The sequence below is a fragment of the Podarcis pityusensis genome, assembly GCF_964106645.2.
Source record: "Podarcis pityusensis genome assembly, chromosome: 9".
Classification (NCBI taxonomy): Eukaryota; Metazoa; Chordata; class Lepidosauria; order Squamata; family Lacertidae; genus Podarcis; species Podarcis pityusensis.
Window position 1 is genome coordinate 64,679,719 of NC_138034.1, and position 22,206 is coordinate 64,701,924.

Genomic DNA, 22,206 nt, shown 5'->3' on the forward strand with positions numbered 1-22,206 from the left:
CAGCAATCATTATCACCTTTATGTGAGATCTGTTTCCTGGCCCTGGGATTAATATATCAGAAAAGCTACATCAAAGAAACTTGCCCACTATCTTTATGGCCCAGGGTGCCTTCCTTGCAAGCAACTGGAAGCAACTGGGCTGCATACATGTCTTGTCAAGAAAGAGAAATGGGCAGTAGAGGAAATGGCCAGAGATGCAGAGGGTTGTGGGATTTGATCAGAAATTATTGTCAATGTATCAAACCCAGTCAACACAATGCATTCATCATGGATACAATGCCTTGATGCATATTTTATAATTCCTCATAGTAATCCCACCTGACCCCACACTCTGGATATTTGCACTCCTACCTGGGGAGGTTCAATCCTGCTTTGTTCAGGTGTGCCAGCCAACAGCTGGAACCAGCTGGTGCGCCAAAGCCTTGCCTAAAGTAATAATAATAATAATAATAATAATAATAATAATAATAATTTTTTATTTATACCCCGCCCTCCCCAGCCAAGGCCGGGCTCAGAGCAGCTTACAAGCAATAATAAAAACAAGATGAATGATTACAACTTAAAAACAAAAATAAAATACAACATTAAAATAATGGAACATTAAAATATTAAAATGTAGCCTCATCGCAGGAGGAGAAGGAAAAGAAAAAAGAAAGAGGGAGGGAGGGAATCAAATTGGCTCCAAGCCAAAGGCCAGGTGGAACAACTCTGTCTTACAGCCCCTGCGGAAAGAAATCAGATCCTGCAGGGCCCTGGTCTCGTGAGGCAGAGCGTTCCACCAGGCTGGAGCCAGAGTTGAAAAGGCCCTGGCTCTGGTTGAAGCCAATCTAACTTCCTTAGGGCCTGGGACCACTAGGGTGTTGTTATTTATGGATCTTGAGGCTCTCCGTGGGGCATACCAGGAGAGGCGGTCCCGTAGGTACGAGGGTCCTAAAGTAGGATTGACACCCCCCACATGTGCATCAGCTGATGTGTGGGGAGTTGAATCCTACTTGGGGAGCAACTTCCCCCATGCTTAGGAGGCACATCAAAGTACATACTAATTCATATGTATGTTTATGTTGGGATACTGCCGGGGAGACAGGGGCATCAGGCAGGCCCTCAGCTGGCTCCAGCCACAAGCCAGCAGCCGTGCGAACACCGGTCTCCCTTGGAACAGCATCAAACAGCGACACGAACCTCAGATATGTTTAGAGACTCGTGCACGCTCTATCAGAGTGAATAAATCTTCGCACAACAGAAGTGGCGGACAGAGCCATGTGTAAGCATAATTTACAGCATTTTATTCAGCAGCATGAACAAAGGAAAAAACATGTCTGCTTCCCTTCGTGTCCAGCAAAACAGCAAAAGCAAAAGCAATATACAAAGCGGAAGTTCCCAGCGAGCCTGTGCTGGAAGTAAACAGGCATGTGACACACAACAGTCATGCCTGTTCCTTTTAAGGTGGAACGGACCTATATCCTAACAGTTTATGTGTGTGTGCTGGTTGAGCATTGATAAAATTTGATAAGCTTGTTTAACGACTTCCTATGTTCTGGTCTCTTCTGTAGCAAACCAAGAGGAAACTTGACGATGCCAACAAACGCCTGGAGTTTCTGTATGATAAACTTAGAGATCAGACAGTAAGCTTTATTTATCATTGTGCATTATGCTTTGCCCTGCTCAGATTATCTTCCTTGCATTTCATCTCCAAGCCAGGCATTCTAAACTTCAGCAGCTGAACTGCTTCCTTCAGATCATTCTCCAGCCTTCCTTATTTATTCTTGCATTGTTTTCCCGCTTTTAAAAACTATTTGTTAGCTAGAAATAATTCCTGTGCTATAAGATGGGTCTGCAGTGTTTTGCAGAATAAGTAAATGCACTTCCTGGGTGGGATTTGGGAATCCGTTTTTGAAGCGATGTCACCAGAAGGTAGCTTTGTATGTGGCAGCTGGCTGTTTAAACAATCTGACAAATGGAGCATGTGGTAAGATCAGGCTGAACGTTGTGTTGGGCTCCTGGGAATCCCAAGAAAATGCTTAAAACTGTCAGCCCCCTTTAAACAGCATTAGAAATCCCCAAGCCAGACCAGTTGTAAGAAGTCCATATATCTATTTTAGCATTCTGTCCCTACAGTGGCCGAGCAGAATAAGACAGAGCACAGGGGATGACTTGTGTGTATTGGGGAACCTGGGCCACCAACTTCCACCAGCCCCAGCCAACATGGTCCAGTTGGAGTCCAGCCACAGCTTCCCCATCCCTGGCCTACAGCATCAGTCATTATTGGGAGTCATTCTGACTCTGAATAGACAGATTGCACATAGCTGCTGCCCCACTTGTGCAGATGCTGGTGGTGTCATAGCACAAAAAAGCCAACTCTTGTAAAAAGTATTTGCTTCCAATCTCCAGCTAACGCATCATCCAGAAAGGCATTTTATTCTGTACCAGAAATGCTCTCCATATGGGTTCCACCATATGGGTTGGGGAAGTCCTGTAGTGGCGCAGGAGGCAACATTCTGTAGTCTTGGCTGGGCAGGGCAGGAGAGGCAGACACACTGTTCCACATGCCCTGGAGCAGGGTTTCCCAAACTTGGGTCTCCAGCTGTTGTTGGACTACAACTCCCATCATCCCTGGCTAGCAGTGGTCAAGGATGATGGGAATTGTAGTCCACCAACAGCTAGAGACCCAAGTTTGGGAATTTCCTGCTAGAGGAACGGGAGAAGGGGCTACTACTGCCTTGCACCAACCTGTTGCCGTTGGCGCTCGCAGCTGTTCTTGGAAGAAGTTGTTTGCTTGCCCCAGTTGCATCTGCCTTTGAGAAGTCGTGTAAAATAATAATACCGCAACCATTGAGGAGGACAGATTTCTCCAGTGGCCATTTAGCCACTCCACTCAATGCGAGGTGTGCTTGGGGCCAAGAATGCTGGAGTGGCGTCAGGTTGGGGTTCCCAGATATCTCTGTGAAAAGGCTACCTTCTCAATTGTGTTTTCTCTCCCCCTCCCTCCAGCTCTCCCCGACGATCATCAACGGTTTGCACAACATCGCCAGAAGCATCGAAACACGGAACTACACGGAGGGCCTGAACATCCACACCCACATAGTCAGCACAAGCAACTTCAGCGAGACGTCTGCCTTCATGCCGGTGCTCAAAGTGGTCCTCACCCAGGCCAACAAGCTGGCCGTGTGAAGTGGGCTTTTTGCAGAGCAGAAGCCCCCTGCTTTCAAAGTGGCGTGCTGCGAGATGGACCCCGGCCCTTAGAGCATGATGCGATATAGAAAGCTGGTCACGACAAAGTCATTTTCTCTTCTCCCTCCCCACCCCACCCTTGCCGCAGATGAGCTTCGTTTTAGAAGGGCCAGCAAGTCCTGGTGCTTTTTCTTCCTCTCCATCTTTTATTACCCTTATCTGCAGATAAGTGTATTGAATTGCGCCACGTCATATACCCCATTTTAAATGCATGTTACCTGCTGCTCTGAAAGTGGCTTTTAAATACAGCAAAGAGGGGAGTTTGTGTGTAAGGCTGACCTCAGAAAGCAATTTCCCCCCCACATTCCTCTGCATCAACAAGCAATTAAAATGTTTCAGATTCTATTTTCTGTGTGCGCTGAGTTATTATTCCTCCTCCTTAAGGCTTCCGCAGTGCAAGTGGAATTTAGCTAATTAATTTTTAGCTTGCTTAATAGTTTAATGCCTTTGCTTTCGTTAGGCCGCATGGCTATTTATTTAAACCCATTGCCATGAAGTTATGCACATATATATATCGATGCCCCCTTCCCACCCTGATTCCTTCTATAACAGAGGTCAGATCTGTACCGGAGGAAGCTCATCGAAATGGTACTAAGGTTGGTTTTGATAGATCAGACAGCAAAGTTCCCATGTCTGTTAGTCAGTTGGAATGATGGGCATCTTTCGAACACCTTGTGCGTGTCAGCTTTCAAAACAATGATTTCCAAACTCTCTACCTTCAGGGAACACACAATGGTTTGTCTGTCAAGCTGCCCTTTTGTGTTGCAAAGGATTTTGAAGCATCTTCAGGCATATGCACAGTTCACCTGGGGCACTGGCCCAGCCTGTGAGGCCTTACCGTTGCCCCAAATGAAATAAAAACGTGATCACAAACTCTGTATTCCCTGATATCTACACATTAGATGGGAAGTGGAGAAGTGAGTTTTATTTCTTTATTGGCCTGGAGGCTATTTCTGCTGCTCCACTGCACCAGGCAAGCTGCTCCTAACACAAAACTATTCCTCCCCTTATTTGACGTTTACCTGATGCAACCTGTATTTATGCACGCTGTAAAAGCCTGCCAATTCTCCTTGCCTCCAGTAGTTTCTATGTGCTTCCGAAGCAACCTGTTTTTATTGAGCATTCATTCTGATTTGTTTGTGGGCAGGTTCGACGATGTTGCGTCAAAGCAACTGTTCTACCACACTTTGCAGTACGTTTTCTGGCCACTTGGCTTACACAGAAAGTCTGATATTTTGGGGAGGCAGGTTTGTGGTGCCAGACCTTCCCGTCAGCTACAATTGTGCAACCTAAATTTGCCAATATTTTGTTGGATCCTACTCAAAAATAACGATAGTCTGTAAGCTCCCTCTGTCTGGGAGGCTCCTGGCTGTTGCAGACGTGTGTCTCCCAGCCTTCAAGTAGACAGGCAGAATAACAAAAGGATTTGAAGCCATCTACATCTTTGCTTACCGTATTAACCAATCAATAGCTTAACTTTCCCTGAACGTTGCTCAGCATATAACAGAACTATACAAGACAAGCATACAATTGTAAAAGCAGCATTAAAACAACATAAGACAGAGAGTTACGTCGCTTTCTGTCTTGTGTTGTTTTAATGCTGCTTTTACAATTATAAAAGGCACCAAAGAGCAAAAATACCCACCTTGCAGAGAGTGAGATAGGTAAAAGAATCTGATTTTTAAAAGCCTATAAGAGTATGAAGATACTTGCCTGCAGCTGAAGACCTTTTTTGAAAGCATCGGGTGAGTGTTGGGACAATACGCTATAAATGAGGGACCACTCCTTTAAAAAAAAGTCCTTTCACTTGTTACCACCAACTACCGTATTTTTTGCTCTATAAGACTCACTTTTTCCCTCCTAAAAAGTAAGGGGAAATGTGTGTGCGTCTTATGGAGCGAATGCAGGCTGTGCAGCTATCCCGGAAGCCAGAACAGCAAGAGGGATTGCTGCTTTCACTGCGCAGCGATCCCTCTTGCTGTTCTGGCTTCTGAGATTCAGAATACTTTTTTTCTTGTTTTCCTTCTCCAAAAACTAGGTGCGTCTTGTGGTCTGGTGCGTCTTATAGAGCGGAAAATACAGTATGTGTCAGTTTCCAGGAGCAAAAGGGGACCGGCCTCCAGGGATATGTGGGTGCTTCAAATCCTGCATTTAAAAGCCTAAAGGAGAGAAAGTTTCAGTGAAATTTTCATGGGTGCGCTTCAGGCCTTTTACTGCATTTTTCTTACCTTTGATGTGGCCAGAAAAGGAACAGACTTTCCCAGGTCTTTACAACAGCTTTCATCCTAGCTGATACTGCACAAGTCAGTTTCCACGTTGCAAATTAAAATTCCATATGTGAGCTTGCCAAAAACTCAAAAGAACCAATTACTAGCAAGCACAAAGCCCCCAGGAATGCTTTGTGCTGACCAAAGCCTCTTGTGCATTAATGTGGAGAGCAATCCACTGCACCTCTTAACTCTCTAGCGGGAGATTCCTGTTTCATGTTGATACTTCTCGAATAAACCTTTTATCAGCACATAAATCTGAGGAAATCCTGGTTTTCTGCACCGGACTTGTAGATTACCCCGCACTGAGCTACAATTCCAGCAACATTAACAAGCTACAGCTCCCAATAATTCTTGGGGGGGGGGGGGAGAGGGGATATGATTTAAATCAGGGGTCAGCAAACTTTTTCAGCAGGGGGCCGGTCCACTGTCCCTCAGACCTTGTGGGGGGGCCGGGCTATATTTTGAAGGGGAAAGAAATGAACAAATTCCTATGCCCCACAAATAACCCAGAGATTCATTTTAAATAAAAGGACACATTCTACTCATGTAAAAACATGCTAATTCCCAGACCGTCCGTGGGCCGGATTTAGCAGGCGATTGGGCCGGATCCAGCCCCCGGGCCTTAGTTTGCCTACACATGATTTACCGTATTTTTTGCTCTATAAGACTCACTTTTCCCCTCCTAAAAAGTAAGGGGAAATGTGTGTGCGTCTTATGGAGCGAATGCAGGCTGCGCAGCTATCCCAGAAGCCAGAACAGCAAGAGGGATTGCTGCTTTCGCTGCGCAGTGATCCCTCTTGTTGTTCTGGCTTCTGAGATTCAGTATTTTTTTCTTCTTGTTTTCCTCCTCCAAAAACTAGGTGCGTCTTATGGTCTGGTGCGTCTTATAGAGCGAAAAATACGGTAAATCTCTGTACACAGTGCTATTCTGCTGGTTACAATACAAGGCTTCTTTCAAACCTAATTTCACCTGGGTGAGGGGAGATTGGTTGCCACTCCAGTAACCCATGTATTTGCTTGGTCAGCTCCTACCATAGCCTCCTGTTTCTCCTCCCACCCTGGGTGTTGCTCATTCATTGACAGGCTTCTCTGCATTTTTTGATGGCAGGTGTTTCTCTTCCCCCTTGTTTTCTCCTGGAAGAATATTCTGGAAGGGTCTTTGACAAGCCTAAAAATATTTTGATTTATTTTTTTTTAACCATGTTCTCTTTGCTCGTGCAGTTGCCTCCAGAGATCTACCTCATAATTAGCTCATTCCTACAATGTTCTCTCCCCCTCCGCCCCCATGGTACGTTTCATTAAAAGGCCTCCCTGTTCTTGGCTTGCCGCTCAACACTATACATTAAGCTGGGCAATAAATGGGGCGCCACATGCTACACTCTATAAAGACAGAGGGTGGGGAATCGTGGTTTTCACATTCCCAAGCCATTCTACGTCAGGAGAGTTTTCTCTAGGCTGAAATCGCAACTGCAGAGCTACATCTCTTAAAGAGCGGAGGCCAGGGGTGGGAATCCTCAACTCTGGTGGCCAAATTCAACTCTCCAAACCTGCCTGTCTGGCCCTTGGGACACACCCACCCATAGAATTGTAGAGTTGGAAGGGGCCTTGTCCAACCCCCTGCAATGCAGGAATATAAGGTAAAGGTAAAGGACCCCTGGATGGTCAAGTCCAGTCAAAGGGGACTATGGGGTTGCGGCGCTCATCTCGCTTTCAGGCTGAGGGAGGCGGCGTTTGTCCGCAGACAGCTTCCGGGTCATGTGGCCAGCATGACTAAACCGCTTCTGGCGCAACGGAACAGCGTGACAGAAACCAGAGCACACAGAAACGGCGTTTACCTTCCCACTACAGCGGTACCTATTTATCTACTTGTGCCAGTGTGCTTTCAAACGTTAGGTTGGCAGGAGCTGCAACCAGTGGCGTAGCGTGGGGGGTGCAGGGGGGCCGGCCGCACCGGGCGCAACATCTGGGGGGGGGGCGCGCTCGCACTCACAGCTCTCTGCCCCTACCTGGCTCACTCACTCTCACTGCAGTGCTGGCTGTGCGAATCCGATCCGAGCCGCTGGGTCGCCGCGCACTGTGGAGGGGGTGGGTGCCAGGCATGCGGTGCGGAGAGAGAGCGAGGGACTATCTGGGAGAGGGACAGTGCAGCGGCCGCCCAGCGCAGCGCTGAGCACGGGAGAGAACCACACCAGACCAGACCAGGCACCAGCAAGAAGAAGCTGGCAGCGGCGGCAGGTTAGGGGTTAGGGGGCGCAAATTACTTGCCTTGCCCCGGGTGCTGACAACCCATGCTACGCCGCTGGCTGGGACCAATCAACAGGAGCTCACCACGTCGTGGGGATTCAAACTGCTGACCTTCTGATCAGCAAGCCCAAGAGGCTCAGTGGTTTAGACTACAGATGGTCCCATACAGGGGATCGAACCTGCAACTGTGGCGTTATCAGCACCACACTAAACAATTGAGCTATCCATGCCCTTGAGGGTTTTTCCCCCCAGCTAGAATGTGTCCTTTAACTCTTCTAATGCTTCTTACTTGCCCAGGTGAAGTATAAAGGGAGGTTTTGTGGAGTGCATGTCAAAACTAGCCTACCAAACAGAGGCAAAATTTGCATGCATTGCTCCACCCACTTTTGCCACTGGTCCCTCCCACCACACACATGTGGCCCTGGGAATGTTGCTCAAAAGTAAATGTGGCCCTTGGTTGAAAAAGGTCCCCCACCCCTCAGACAAGCTCTTGTCCACCACCAATCTTGGCCTGTCTTCTTGCTACTTAATCCATAATAAAAATAAAGGCTATTGAAGCTCCCAAGTTTTAATACGTTAATACTGGATTTCCCAATCCAGTGCCATCCAGATGTTTTGGAGTACTACTCCTTTCCTGGCTGATGGTTGGCTGTGCCGGATTGGGGCTGTTGGAAGTTCAAAACCATCTGGAGAATACTGGGGCAATAGCACCTTCGCTTCAGTTGCCAGCCACATCTAAACTATATATTTAAAGCACTGTGATGCAACTTGCATGAGTTCTGCCAAAGAATTCTGGGAGCTGTGGTTTGTTAGGTGCTGAGAGTTGTTTGGAGACCCCTATTCCCCCTCCAAGAGCTACAATTCCCAGAGTGGCTTTACGGCCGATTCCTCTTCACAGGGGACTCTGGAAATGGTATCACTTAGTGGGTAACAGGGCACCCCTCAGCACCCTGAATAAACTACAGCTCCCAGAATTCTTTGTGGAAAGTCTTAACTATTTACAGTGGTATCATAACATTTTACATGCATGGTTTGACTGTGGCTGCCCTGTCAGAGGAGGACAACATGTCTACAGCACTTCAGTAAAGGTAAAGGGACCCCTGACCATTAGGTCCAGTCGTGACCGACTCTGGGGTTGCGGCGCTCATCTCGCTTTATTGGCCGAGGGAGCCGGTGTACAGCTTCCAGGTCATGTGGCCAGCATGACTAAGCCGCTTCTGGCGAACCAGAGCAGTGCACGGAAACGCCGTTTACCTTCCCACCGGAGCGGTACCTATTAATCTACTTGCACTTTGACGTGCTTTTGAACTGCTAGGTTGGCAGGAGCTGGGACCGAGCAACGGGAGCTCACCCCGTCGCGGAGATTCGAACTGCTGACCTTCTGATCGGCAAGTCCTAGGCTCTGTGGTTTAACCCACAGCGCCACCCGCACTTCAGTAGCCAGCTATAAAATTGCAAAATAAAAGCAACCGCCTACAGTACGGCTGTTGCACCTAATTTCCAAATACCAAGAATATTAGTATTGATCATTATGTTGATCATCTCCACCCCCCCCCTTTCAAGGAACTCAAGTGAGCATATATGAGTCTCACATGTCCGCCCCCAGTATTGTTTTATCTTCAAAACTCCTGGGAAAGTGAGGTGGGCTGAGAGTTAAGAACAAGCCCAGGATCACCCAGTAAATTAAAAGCCAGAAATCTGTTGCCCTTTAGATGTTGCTGGACTACAACTCCCATCATCTGTGTCCATTGGCAATGGTGGATGGGGTTGATAGGAGGTGGAGTACATCTTCATCTCAGAAGGCCACAGGTTTCCTTCCCACTCCCATGCCCAGGAAACTTTCTGAGTGGGGGTTTTAAACCCAGGCTCCCTAGTCATTGTTCAACACGTGGACCACAGAATCAGTGTTATCTTAAAGCTGTCGCCAAAAATAAGGCACGAAAGGAAGCCAATTCCGTTAAAACTGCCTTCTCCATCTTGCTTCTTAGCTAGCCCCAGATGAAGCTGTCCTCTAGTTCCAGTGAACTATTTTCTCTCCTCTGCGAAACTGGGTCATCCTTCTGATCTGATACTCATGAACTGTGTATTAACAAATCCCGCAGCTGGGATACAGAGCGGGAGAGGCGCTGTCATTTTTCTTCCAGGACAGCTCTGTAATGTGATAGAGGGGATAAAATAAATGAGGCCAGGCCAGTAAACAGTGGTGGATAACATCGTTTTATAGAAGGGGCGGGCGTGAAGGGGAGGAGCGGCATAAATGTTATCTGGCCTTCTGAGTCAAACTGATTCATTACTGTCCCAATAATATTAGAATTTTGACTGCAAGAGGAACTGGCTTGAGAGGAACTGGAGCTTTCCAGACGAACCATGTTTTATTTATGTGTTAATTTATTTTATCATTACATTAATATCCTCCCTTTCCTCCAAGGACACGAAGGCAGTGTACCTAGTTCTTCCTCTCCCCATTTTATCCTCAGCCAGCATGGTTCATGACTGAATGGGAATTTTGTGGGATGTGAAACCCAAGAGCAGTCAAGTACAACATTCCTAGAGTGAACATGTTTACACATGGGGAGGAATGTATGTCCAGCCAGCAGGTAAACTTCCTGTTTCCTTGTGAGCTGGGACAGACTTCCTCTGCATGTGGCTAGAGGTGGGCATGGCCTCACCTGTGCAGGTAACGACAAAAGCACAGGGCAGGGCAGGGCAGCCATCTCTCTCTCTGTGACTACATGCATCGAAGAAGCAACATCTGCTTAGCCAAAGATGCTTCCAGCCAAGAGAGGACAAAGGGACTGTCTCCTTATGAGATAGTTTCCAGGTGTATGTTACTTTTCTAAGCTAAGTCTGCCTTCTGGATTCCGATTGTGAACAGAATGTGAGTAAACTCTTTTTATACTTTTGTAGAAGACTGTGTCGTGTCTTATCATTTATGAGGGAATAAGGGGAAAATACCAGAACAGTTATTATAGAGGCTTTAGCGAGCCTGAGCAAACGCATCCGCTGTGAGTTTAAAAAGGGGGGTGTTACTCTGCTAAAATTGTGAACTTGTTAACACAAGTTGGAAAGGCTATAATCAACAATATATTCTCTCCTGCATCCCCGAACATTCCCACAAATTTGAACCCTGGTGTCCTATCAGGCTACATAGTCCCTGCCTTTCCCTTTTATCACTACAGATAAGGGGTGGGCTATACATATTCCTCATAATAAACAAGCAACAGAACCAATCACTGCAGAGCTCCGCCCACCATTGTGATGTCAAAGGAGGTGGTGGTGATGATGCCCCTCCAGCTGCTGCCATTGGCTGTGCAGTCGACGGCCCGTGATGTCACAAAAGCACATGGCAATCAATATGGCTAACCTGACCCAACAACCTACCCCCCCGCCACCCCACCTCACTCCACACACAAACAAGCCACACTGAAATCAACTGAATGCAACCAGCCAAGATAATCGCTCACGTTATCAATAAAAATAAATACATACCTAAACAAAGGGTCTAACCGCGTGATGCTGACACAAACCCCTACACTAACAATAGGCAATGGAACAAAAAACCCCAATACCGCCAACTCTCTCCCCCTATTTCCCCCTAACCGTAAGCTGCAGAGATAGTGCAGGATAGTGCGCACCCCGGAAATGATCTCTTTTAGCTTCTGCCTTCTGGAAGAAGGTACAGGGTTATAAAGACTAGGACTAGCCGTCTGAGAAACAGTTTCTACCCAAATGCGAATTTGGTTTTAAACGCAGTGTAAGGTAGTCTCTATGGGAGTATATTGTATTTAATTATGGGGTATCAGAGTTTTTAGGGGGTCAACCAGGCTGGGATATCTGGGATAGCAGGCTTGTTGGTTTTTGAATGTCTGATGTAGATTTTTTCAATTTAATTGTTCTGTATGGGACAATGACAATAAAGATTATCGTATCATTAATGACAGTAGTGCTTCCCAATGAATGTAAATGAACATTTAGTGTATGTTTGAAAGTGAAGACAATAGATGTACCTTTCCCTGTTTCTCTGTTTGTTTTGTAACACACACACAAAAAAACTTTAATAAAAACTAATTTTAGAAAGCACATGGCACCTGAGTGGATATAGGAAGATGTGCCAACGGGGTAAGCCAAGGCTAAAAACTTCTTCCTTTTCAAGGAGAACAGAGAGTGGCCAACAACTGGGTCCTTCCACACTGGTTGGTTTCCTTCCACATGCCGGTGAGGCAGAAGGAGGCAATCCTTCAGCCGTGGGATGCTGTGGAGCACTGAGAAGGCAAGTTGACTTCTAAGCGAGACTGAAAGCAGCTGATAGTCATGGTCAGAAGCAAATCCATGTCTCTGTTCATTTTTGGGTGAAGCATAAGCGGACCACCACAGTTAACACTGATGAACACACAAAACCACGGTACAGTGGTACCTCTGGTTAAGAACTTAATTCGTTCTGGAGGTCTGTTCTTAACCAGAAACTGTTCTTAACCTGAGGTACCACTTTAGCTAATGGGGCCTCCCGCTGCCACCACACAATTTCTGTTCTCATCCTGAAGCAAAGTTCTTAACCTGAGGTGCTATTTCTGGGTTAGCGGAGTCTGTAACCTGAAGTGTCTGTAACCCGAGGTACCACGGTATTCTGCAGGTCATCAGAAGTACAGCCTCCTCCAGCCTAGCAACTGGACAGATGTTGTCTATGTGCCTTTCACCAAACATAACAGCATCTTCAGAGAAAGTTTAGAGAGGAAATTTCATCCACCAACCGCAACCTAAAATAAACGTTGCATCTTTCCAGTTGCTGCAGCAAGACTTGTTCTCCTGCATTCTATTTTATCTTTAGCTTTCCACCAGTTTCCCCAGGCAGACGTTAGGCTAACCAGCCTGTAATTTAAAGGACCCCCTTGAGAACCCTTTTGTAAAAAATGTGTTCCAACGGCGGCCTTCCGGTCTTCACGTACAGAGGCCGATCTGAGGGACAAGTTACATATTTTTGTGTGAAAAGATCAGCAATTTCACATTTGAACTCTTTTGCGAACTCTGGGGTGTATGATTTCACAGAGCCGCAGAATTGTAGATTTGTCAGTTTTTATTTTGTCAATCGGGCCTAGAGCTTCAACTCTTGTCACAACTAACTGCATCAGTTCTTCATAATCTGCACATTCCTGCTGCATATGCTTTATACATCCCAAGCATATGGCATGTATTTGACACTGACTGAAGCAAAACAAAAAACAAAAAAATTGTGGTTGATATAACTGTTTGGCTCCCAACACTGGCACCATTCCTATATAGCTGTGTGTGTCCACCCGCCCTCCTTATTTTCAGTATTAAATTGGGACGCTTGTCAATTGGTGCTAAAGACCTTCCCCACCCTCAGGCTTTTTAAAATGTGTTTTAAACCCAGACTGTTTCATGCTTTCTCTGTTATAATGATCTTATTTTTTATTTTATTTTTGCTGTCTCCTATTCCTTGCTGCTGGTTTCAGTCATGATATATTATATTTGTTTAAGCACGGTTTTGTTTGTAAGTTGCCCAGGGAATAATTATTGAAGGGTGGCTATAGAGAGGGTGTAGCTGTGTGTTCTTAAAAGACTCAGGTCTTCGGCATTCATTGGCTGAAAATGTTCCTGTCATATGCTAATGTATACTTAGAAACATATACCACTCTTAGAGATGCAAATTTGGCCTCTGAGCAAATTTAAGCTGGCGGGTGATTGGGGTCCCAGGAACCCTGTAAGCAAGTTGTGGTGTGTGTGTTTTTTTTGGTATGGGGTTTTGTTTTGGTTTGGTTTTTTTCCAAAGGAGAGGAAGGAAATCTGGAGCTTGGCACAAAAGATCCTGGGCTTCACTTCCCAGACTCTACCCCTAACAATGGCCCCGGTCAGCTAAGAGCAGCAACGCTAAAATGTACCATTTAAAACAGTGACTAAACTGGGGTCAACATCTCTTTGAACCCAAAGCCTTAAGGGAGAAGTCCTTTTGTTGTCGGCTGCATGTGCTGAAGGATTTTAGATACCCATTCAGCAATTTAACAGAGAGAGAGAGAGAGAGAGAGAGAGAGAGACCCCACAGCTACCACACAAAGACCTGGGGGTGTGTGGGCCTTTTCTGCAATAGGTTGCCTTTGAACGTGCTATATATCAAACACACCTTTCTTTGTTGGACGGAGACTATATCTCTCTATTCAGTCTGGCCAATGTGTGGCAATAGTAGACAGGGATGCTGTGCATCTCTCTCAACCAACCAACCCCCCCCCCCCTTTAAGAGCGCCGCATCTGATTCTGATTGGCTGTAGCTATGCAGGTCTTTTCCTCTCCTTCTCTTTCTCCCTCCCTCCCTCTTTTTTTTCATTCTCTGTTGCTGTGCGGAATTTGGCTCCGGAGCAGCAGCAGCATGGACGAGATGCCAGCAACAGATGCTGCCGCCGCTGCCCAGCGACCAGGCTCCCGCCGGTAGACCGTAGCCCCAGAGCAAAGTGCTGGGAAGGAAGAAGGGGAATCTTTAAAAAGGAAAGGGGTTTTTATTTATTTTAAAAAAGCAAACTCAGAAGTAAGGGAGAAATCTGACCCTAAAAGAGAGAAGAAAAACAGGGGAGGAGTGAGGAGAGAAACAAGAGCCAAAGTAAAAAGAAAGAGGGAGAGAGGGCATCTCTCCCCGTCTGCCCTTCGGCCATGTCCAAGCCCGGAGCCGGCGGCGCCGTCGAGGAAGAGGCCAAGATGCCCCTCTCTTCTTCTTCCTCCTCCTCCGGCGAGGGGCGAGATGGCAGCTCCGCGGACCCTGCGCCCGAGAGGAGCCCCGGGAAAGTTGGGCAGAGGCAGGAGATCGTCTGGAGGAATGTCATCCTCATGGCCCTGCTGCACGTCGGGGCGGCGTATTCCCTGGTCCTCATCCCCAGAGCGCATCTCTTCACCCTGATGTGGGGTAAGTGGCTCCCCCTCTCACTGCCCCCTCTCCCTCATCACCGGAGATTTCAATGTTTTCCCCTTTATACAAGAGATGTCGTTGTTTTGTCTGCCTGTTCCCCAGGGGATTAATTCATAACGCAGGCCTCCCCCCCCCCCGGTCTGGGTCCCCCTCTCCCAGAGGACCAGTTGTGTAGGTGCTTTCTATTTTTCTCTTTAAAAAATGATATATTTCTCGCACCCTTCGGTGGTTTTGAAAGTTCTGCATCCGCTACACCATCCTAAGCGTTGGGTTGTTGTTTCCTTTTGCAAGATCAAACTCTGTCGATGCACCCAGTCGCCACCCTCTGCTTTGTCCTTTGAACATTTCCGAATGTCAAATGCGCTCCCCGATTTTGCTGCTAGGTGGGTAGGAGCTCAGAAATGGAAGGCAGCCCATCCACTGAGCACCTTGCTTGTTTAGACAAAAGAACGGCTCATAGGTATGCCCTGTGCAATAGCTGTTCTTGTGAACGCCCACTTAAAGATTGCACGGTCTGTGCTGGATGAGATACAGGCTGTAGTAGCAGCTGAGTAGCCCTGGGGTAAAGCAGTGGTAACTTATATGTTTATAGCTTCTCTTACAAGCATGTGAGTGGGGAGGGGGTTTCAGCGTGTGTTTAAGAGGGAGGGAACTCAATGTGTTTGCAGAGGATTCTAACAGAAAACAGCATTAAAATCAACATGCCAGGAACTGGAGGCCCACAGCAAGACATCCTTCTACTGTTCTTGATGCAAGGTTCAAAATGCAAAGACTTCTTCATAGTGGTGCGTGGTTTGTTGATCCTATGGGTTCAAGGGATTTTAAAGTAATTTGCATTTAGGACCAGCGTGTTTAAGTTGTCCCGTATTTTTGACCCGTCAACCTGGATCAAGCTTACTTTATAGGGTCACTTTTCTTATCCGCCACATGAAAAAAACCCAAAAAATCACGAGCAGGGCTGGAGAAAGAGAGAAGTGCTGTCTAACCAAGGTGCTGGGCCAGTGCAAAGATTGAGAATTGTTAGGGCTTAGCATCGCACAGGATCAGGCCAAGTGGTCCCAAATAGATGCATTCCCTGCAGCGACAAAGGATTATTCTCCCACTCTGCCTTGTGAATCACGCTCTGCCTGGTGTGTTCGCATCGCCTTGCTTCTAATGTATCTTTCACAGAGATACGGTTTGCCTGCTTCTGCTAGAGATTGAAGTGAGGATTCAGTTTCAGCCAGCGCTAACCGCGGAAGCCATGTTCACCAACAGCACTCTCATCCTTAGAGCGGACTCTCCCGCCCCCTTACACCAAGCAAGCTGCAGGAAGAAAATAGTTTCTCTGTGCATGAGCAGTGTGCTTTCCCCTTGTAAATGGATGCCTGCAACCAGTTCTCGTGCATCTAGGATTATTATTATTATTTCTTATTCAGACGGTGCTTTGCAGACGGATATAAGCACAAATCAGTTCCTGCCCCGAGGAGATTACAGTCAATACTTCTGCAATAGGGAAAGCATCAAAAGGGAGAGAGGTGGAGGTAATAAAACAGCCACTGACCAGGGCTGTTGTCCAAAACATTGGAGAAGGATGAAGGAAAGAAAATTCAGGTGCATGCTTCAGGTTTAGTTTTAGTTAAGAGGGTCCAGGTGAAAACTTAACGGCAATGGTGGTTTTTATGGAGAAAAATGAAGGAGACAGAACTTCCAGGTGAGTGAGGACCTTTTCCCAGTAGCTTTTCAACCCCTGGCTTTGCTGCTGGAAAACTATGCACAGCCCAATGTCATTGCCTGCAAACAGTTCCCCTTGTAATGCCCTCTGGCGCAATGACATTGTGAACCTCATCTGACTTGCCTTTTCCCCTCTCCTCCCATTCTCAGCTGTATTGCTTGATAGTGCAACATTCACCTGGGATCTTTTCTTGAGCCCAGCGGCTCCAGAGCTGCGACACCAGAGGCTGCCCAGTTTAATTTCCAAGCCCTCTTTGTTTCTTCTGAATAGACCTCCCTCACCCGCCCCCTTCCACTATCACGTGCAGAAATGGTGAAGCCTAGACAAATGCGAAGACTGACACTTCATCTTCACGTTGAATGCTTGGGAAGCTATGCTTACCTCGACTCAGGAATGGTGCTTTTTAAAAAAAGAAAGAGCGATAGTCAGTATGACAGCTATACTCTCTCTGCAAATCAATGCCATTTTGCTTTTGCTTGTATTCTATTCTATTGGTAGTTGAAAAGTGATTTAGTTGGTGAACAGAAAGTTGCACATTCCCCCTCTCCAGTAGTGAAGTGCACTGCAAACTCACTGTATTTTTTTGAAAGGGGGGGGGAGAGAGACAGCTGTTTTGCTTGCTGCAAAACTACCTCCACCAAATCCTTTGTGTGGACTAGATATTGTGCTATTGCCTCCGAATCCATCCTAGAGGAATGCATTCACTGATCACAACAAAAACCCTCAGTACCCCCATTTTACAGATAGAGGAAGCTGAGTCTGTTTGGTGAATCACTCGCTCAGGGGACATCCATCAATATTCTAGCTAAATAGGAATTTGAACTCCGGATCTGGCATAAGGTGTCACTGGCATGGTGACAACACCCGACTCTGTCTCTCTTTTTTATCTGAGTTAGATGAGGAAGTGGGAGTATTGAATCAGCGTCTGGGATCAGAAATAGATTGGATGAGAGGCGATAAACAGCAGCTTCGGTCCTGACAAGACAGATGCATTATTTGGTGCGTGTTTTGTCTAACCAGGAGAGAGATGTTCAGCTTGTTCAGGGAGGGGCTACAGCCCCCCTAAAGGACCAATCTGGTAGACAGGGAGTGCAGGTAGTTCCAGTTTTGTCAAGCAAAAGGCAGGACCAGCACAATATATTTTACTGCTTGAGGCAAACGACAACATGCCCGCCACAATCCCAAGTATGGACGCCAACTAGATTGCCAGCTGAATCTGACTTCAGCTCTGGCAGTAACATTCAAGGGCACCAAACTAGCTTACTGTCATGGACTGGATGGAAGCAGAGGAATGGGGGGCAGGCACCAGCTGGGGAACCCCCAGGGGAAGAAGGCTCAGAGCCAGGGGATTGGTGTTGGGATGACGATGAGTGGTCAGAGGTAGAAGAGGGGGCAGACCGGGAGGAGGAGGTATCAGAAGCTGGAGAGGCAACAAGCTTTAGTGAGCAGGAAGAGGCTAGGGCAGAAAGCAGTCCAGAACCAGAGACAGGAGAGGAGGTGGACCAGGATACAGAGACGAGGCAGGCTGCTGAAGAATCCAGGGATTTTCCCCCTCCTGCTGCAACCAGATCCCCTCTCTCCTGGTCTCCCAGAACACAGAGAGGAATTAAGAGGGTGGAGCAATGAGAGAATAGACGAAGGAGCCTGAGATTGCTTGAGAAGGACTTGGGAGAGGAGGAGCTTTAGAAAGCAGTGGGAAGGCAGGGACCTTCAGTCCTTGCAATTGCCTCACTGGGGCAAGATCTATGGGGAAGGCCTGCACTGTTTTGGCTTCTCTGAATAAAGCGTTCACTTCACTGACTCCAGGTGATTTATTGCTGACTTATGCTTGACTCCTGACACTTACTGAGTGCAGGACAAGTAACTTTGGCACACAGAGCCGTCCTCTAGCTGAGGGAACAGCGGGGGTGAAGGGAGTGGCTACCACTGCTCCCCCCCCCCCAGCATCTTCCACCTGAGGCAGTTGTCTCACTCTGCCTAATGCTAGGGCCAGAGGTCCGTTCTTAACCTGAAACTGTTCTTAACCTGAAGCATCACTTTAGCTAATGGGGCCTCCCGCTGCCGCTGTGCCACTGCCACGTGGTTTCTGTTCTCATCCTGAAGCAAAGTTCTTAACCTGAGGTACTATTTCTGGGTTAGCAGAGTCTGTAACCTGAAGCGCCTGTAACCTGAAGCATCTGTAACCCAAGGTACCACTGTATTGCAATGCATTTTTATAGAGCAGCCGCCTTTGAGAACATCTCAGAAACTTGGGTTGCATTAGTTTTCCTGATTATGCCAACCTTTCTGTTCCGTTTTCTAACATTCCTTTCCCACCGCGGCACCTGATGCATTGTGGAACTGTGGCTTTTTGACTGATACAGCGACGGCACATTGCGCTAAATTTCATTCACACCAGCGGGCATGTTGGGGCACAACAATGAACGTCGCTACTCCCTCACCCTTTCTGCCCCTGTGGGCTTCTTCTCCCCCATGAAAACTGCAGGAATGATGGTATATGCCTCCCTGTAGGCTACTGAAGCAGTGATATATTGCTGAGTTATGTCTATGTCTCAGCCAGAAAATATAGCCAGAGACATTTTGGCAAATTTGAAAGATCCAACTGGACAGACATTTTACCCCTGATAAAGAGGACGTATTCAGAAGCATTACTAAGTGCAGAAAAAAAGGAAAATCAGTTTCCCTAAAGCCTCTTCTTTTGTTCTGCTTAAGAATTGCCTTGCTGAATCAGACCATTTTATTTCCAAGATTAATCAGCCATATGCAATGTTGGCACCAAGATTTGGACACGGCACCCTGTCTAGACCAGGAAGACTGCACCAAGTGGGAACATTGTTAGGGAGATTGGACTCTGGCGAATGACCAACCTTGCCACCATTTGGAGCTGACCTTAGGAAGATGCTTCTGGCCACTTCCAAATAAGCTATGAAGGTGACTTTCTAAGTTCAACTAACTTCTTCTTTGTTTTTTTTTTAAATGATATTTATTGAAAAAAGAATTTTTTAAAAATTACACAAAATAAAAATAAAAATAAAAAAAATTAAACCATCATTCTCCAATTCTCCACTTTCAATACCTTCTTTCCTTGACCTCCTCCTCCTCCTCCTCCCTTTTCCTGTATCCTGTTTTATAACAATCACAGCAAATCCTTTCCATAATTCATATTATTCTGTCATCACATTACCTTGATCTATTTTTGTCTTATCTTATAGAAAACCTTAAATTTTAAAACTTAAATCTTAATTTTTACCAACTTCTCCTAAACCTTAACATTCTTACCTAATTCTTTAGACATTTTTATAAGAGCCAAATAGTTTCATTTCAACATTTTCCTAGCATTCATCAATTTTATAAGACAGTCCTAATGATAAAAATAAAAGAAAAAAGCAATCCAGTCTTCATCCAACGTCCCTTCCTCCTGGTCCCGGGTTTTGTCAGTCCTTTTTATCCTATTAATCTAGCACATTAACCTGGCAATCTTATATCCGAGGCCCTCAAGTCACTTCCATGTCCCTTCCGTAACTCTTCTTTATATTTCCCTTTTATTCGTGGGAACTCCAGCTTGGTAGTGTTTTTGACCCTTTTCAGCAAAACAATCCCTTTTCCATAGTCCAAGCTAGGCTCAATGTAATATTTACAAACATGTTCCAGATTCCCTTCAAAGTTGAGAGCCCCCACAGCTCCAGACATCTGACGGCCCCTTTCCAGACTTGAAAAGTCCCAATCTCCCTGTAAAGGGGGGTCTATCCAACCCCCCATTTCCAAACCAAACCAAATTTTATCTTTCCAAGTCTGATTTTTTCCAAGTTCATTTATCAAATCCAAAAGTTTATATTCCTGCTGGGCCGCAGCTCTCTCCGTCTCTGGCGCCCAAGATTCAGCAAGGTCCTCTTCTCTCAGTTGTTCTGTCATGGCACGCTCCTGTTTTGATTCCTGGGTGGGCTCCATATAGTTTCCCACTGCCTGTTCAAAGGTTCTGGCCGCATTAGTCATGAAATCCGTCTTCTGGCTTAACTGATCCAATAGGGCATTTATTTTACAGAAAGCACCCAACAGTGCTTCTGAAGACATTGTTCTACAAGGTCACAAATCCTTTCCCACAGTTGTAATCAGTGACAGCTGCAAGTTCCCAGGAATTAGTTACAATTTCATAGTTCCCCTCTAGGGGGAAAAACTTCTAGCTGCTCTTTTTCTTGAAAACAACAGCAACAAAGTTTCTTTTTTAAGATATTTTGTCCATATTTATTCTTTTAAAAGACGAAAGGAAGCAATGGAGTCACTATGTTTCTCTTCTTTTAACTATCTGTCAAAGACATTTGTTTCTGGTCAATGCGCTTCAAACGTCAATTCTGACACCCCGCTCCAGGGTCAGGACGGTGGAAAATTACTTTGCTTTAGATTCACTTCTGCAGGTTTAAACAGCTCAGAAAAGATCCCCCTTCTTCTCCTGCTACCGAAGGGGGGTTCAGCGATTTTAGATGATGAAAGTCGATCCTTTAGAAGTGATTTTTAAGGCTCTAGTTTGCGTTGTCTTTGCTTTGTTCTAACTACAAGGAAACGGAAGGGTTACTTCCTGTTTAAACCTTCCCGTTTCAGTACCAAATTAGGGTGAATTTTTAAGTCCAATTCCTTTTTATTTCGCCAGTTCTTATTTGAAGTCCAAATATTCAATGTTCCAGTACTCACGGTTGGTTGTTTTAAATGCCAAATTGTCCCAGGAAAAAGGCAGCGCTCTCCGGCAACGGCTATGCGGTTTCGCTCCGCAGAAAAAGCAATTGACTCACAGCACCGCGCCACTTCCCCCTCTTCACTTCGGAGCCCGTTTGTGGGTTCCTTAGCGGGTTGGGGGGGCGCTAAGGGTGCCCGCCGAGTCCCACGGTCACAGGCTTCATCCGCCTGTGATTTCCAGAAGGGTCCCCGCTACGCCGCAGCGGAAAAGACCCGTTTCATGCGGAGCAAGTCCCTCCAGTTCAGAGGGAGTCCGCCATTGCCGGTGGCGCCACCCCGGAAGTCTCAACTAACTTCTTCTTTGGAGGCAGCCTAAAGTCGGGTGTCCAGAATCTTACTGCCTCTGAACATGAAGTTCTGCTTGGCTGATGAGAAGCCATGGAGAGAGTTGTCCTCCATGAAGTTGTCGAAGCTTAGGGGCCGTCACCATGGCTTGCCTAAACAAAAAACGTTTTTAGCAGGTGTCACAATAAAGAATAGTGAACGCTCCAGACTGATGCCAGTCGGCTAGGCAGGGAGTTCCAAAGTGTATCAATAGGCGGGGAGTTCCAAAGACTGATTTCTCACAAATGCAGAATGAGTGGCACGTATAACAGCGCCTGTTCCACAAATCTGAGCAGTTGAATAGCCATATATGGCAGACCTGTAGAAATTCCAGTGATGAGTATATTTGTTTGTCTCTTCATTTATTTATTTATTTTTAATTAATTCAGAGGATGGAAGTCTAGGAGGCCAATCAAATAAAATAACAACTGATAGGCTTTAGATATTCCATAAATTAATTCTTAATTATGGGAAGAAATGATTTTCGTTTCTTTTCCTGGTCATTTTGAAACCTGAACCTACAGCTTCATCATTAGGCAAAAGGGAGTTCAAAGATTACGATAGAGGAAGGAACATTTCTTTCTGCAATTTTTTAAAAAGCGAAGGCTTGGTATTATTTCCTTAGGCTAAAGGGAAAGTCACAATTAATTTACGTTACCCTTAAAAAAAACGATAAACGATAGAACAAACAAACAAAAGTTACATCGGATTTATGAAGTCAAAGCATTGTAAAGCAAATGGCAAAGCAGTAATATGCCATAATTTGCAAATTAATAATTTGCATATTT

At 46.2% G+C, this 22,206-nt stretch overlaps 2 protein-coding genes across 13 annotated transcripts in view; both read left to right on the forward strand.

The window, feature by feature from the left end:
- The window catches only part of SEC31A (SEC31 homolog A, COPII coat complex component), a 59,098-nt gene extending 55,525 nt beyond the window's left edge, over window positions 1-3,573 (forward strand). For all 12 annotated transcript variants that reach the window (XM_081020685.1, XM_081020681.1, XM_081020683.1 and 9 more), the window contains 2 exons: window positions 1,551-1,622; window positions 2,989-3,573. In XM_081020685.1, coding sequence (XP_080876811.1) covers window positions 1,551-1,622; window positions 2,989-3,168 — 252 coding nt within the window. In that variant the 3' untranslated portion in view covers window positions 3,169-3,573. The remainder of the gene's footprint in view (window positions 1-1,550; window positions 1,623-2,988) is intronic.
- Window positions 3,574-14,103: 10,530 nt separating this feature from the next.
- Window positions 14,104-22,206, forward strand: part of SCD5 (stearoyl-CoA desaturase 5) — a gene marked incomplete at its 3' end in the record, with an annotated part of 42,829 nt that continues 34,726 nt past the window's right edge. The window contains exon 1 of the mRNA XM_081021073.1: window positions 14,104-14,649. Coding sequence (XP_080877199.1) covers window positions 14,400-14,649 — 250 coding nt within the window. The 5' untranslated portion in view covers window positions 14,104-14,399. The remainder of the gene's footprint in view (window positions 14,650-22,206) is intronic.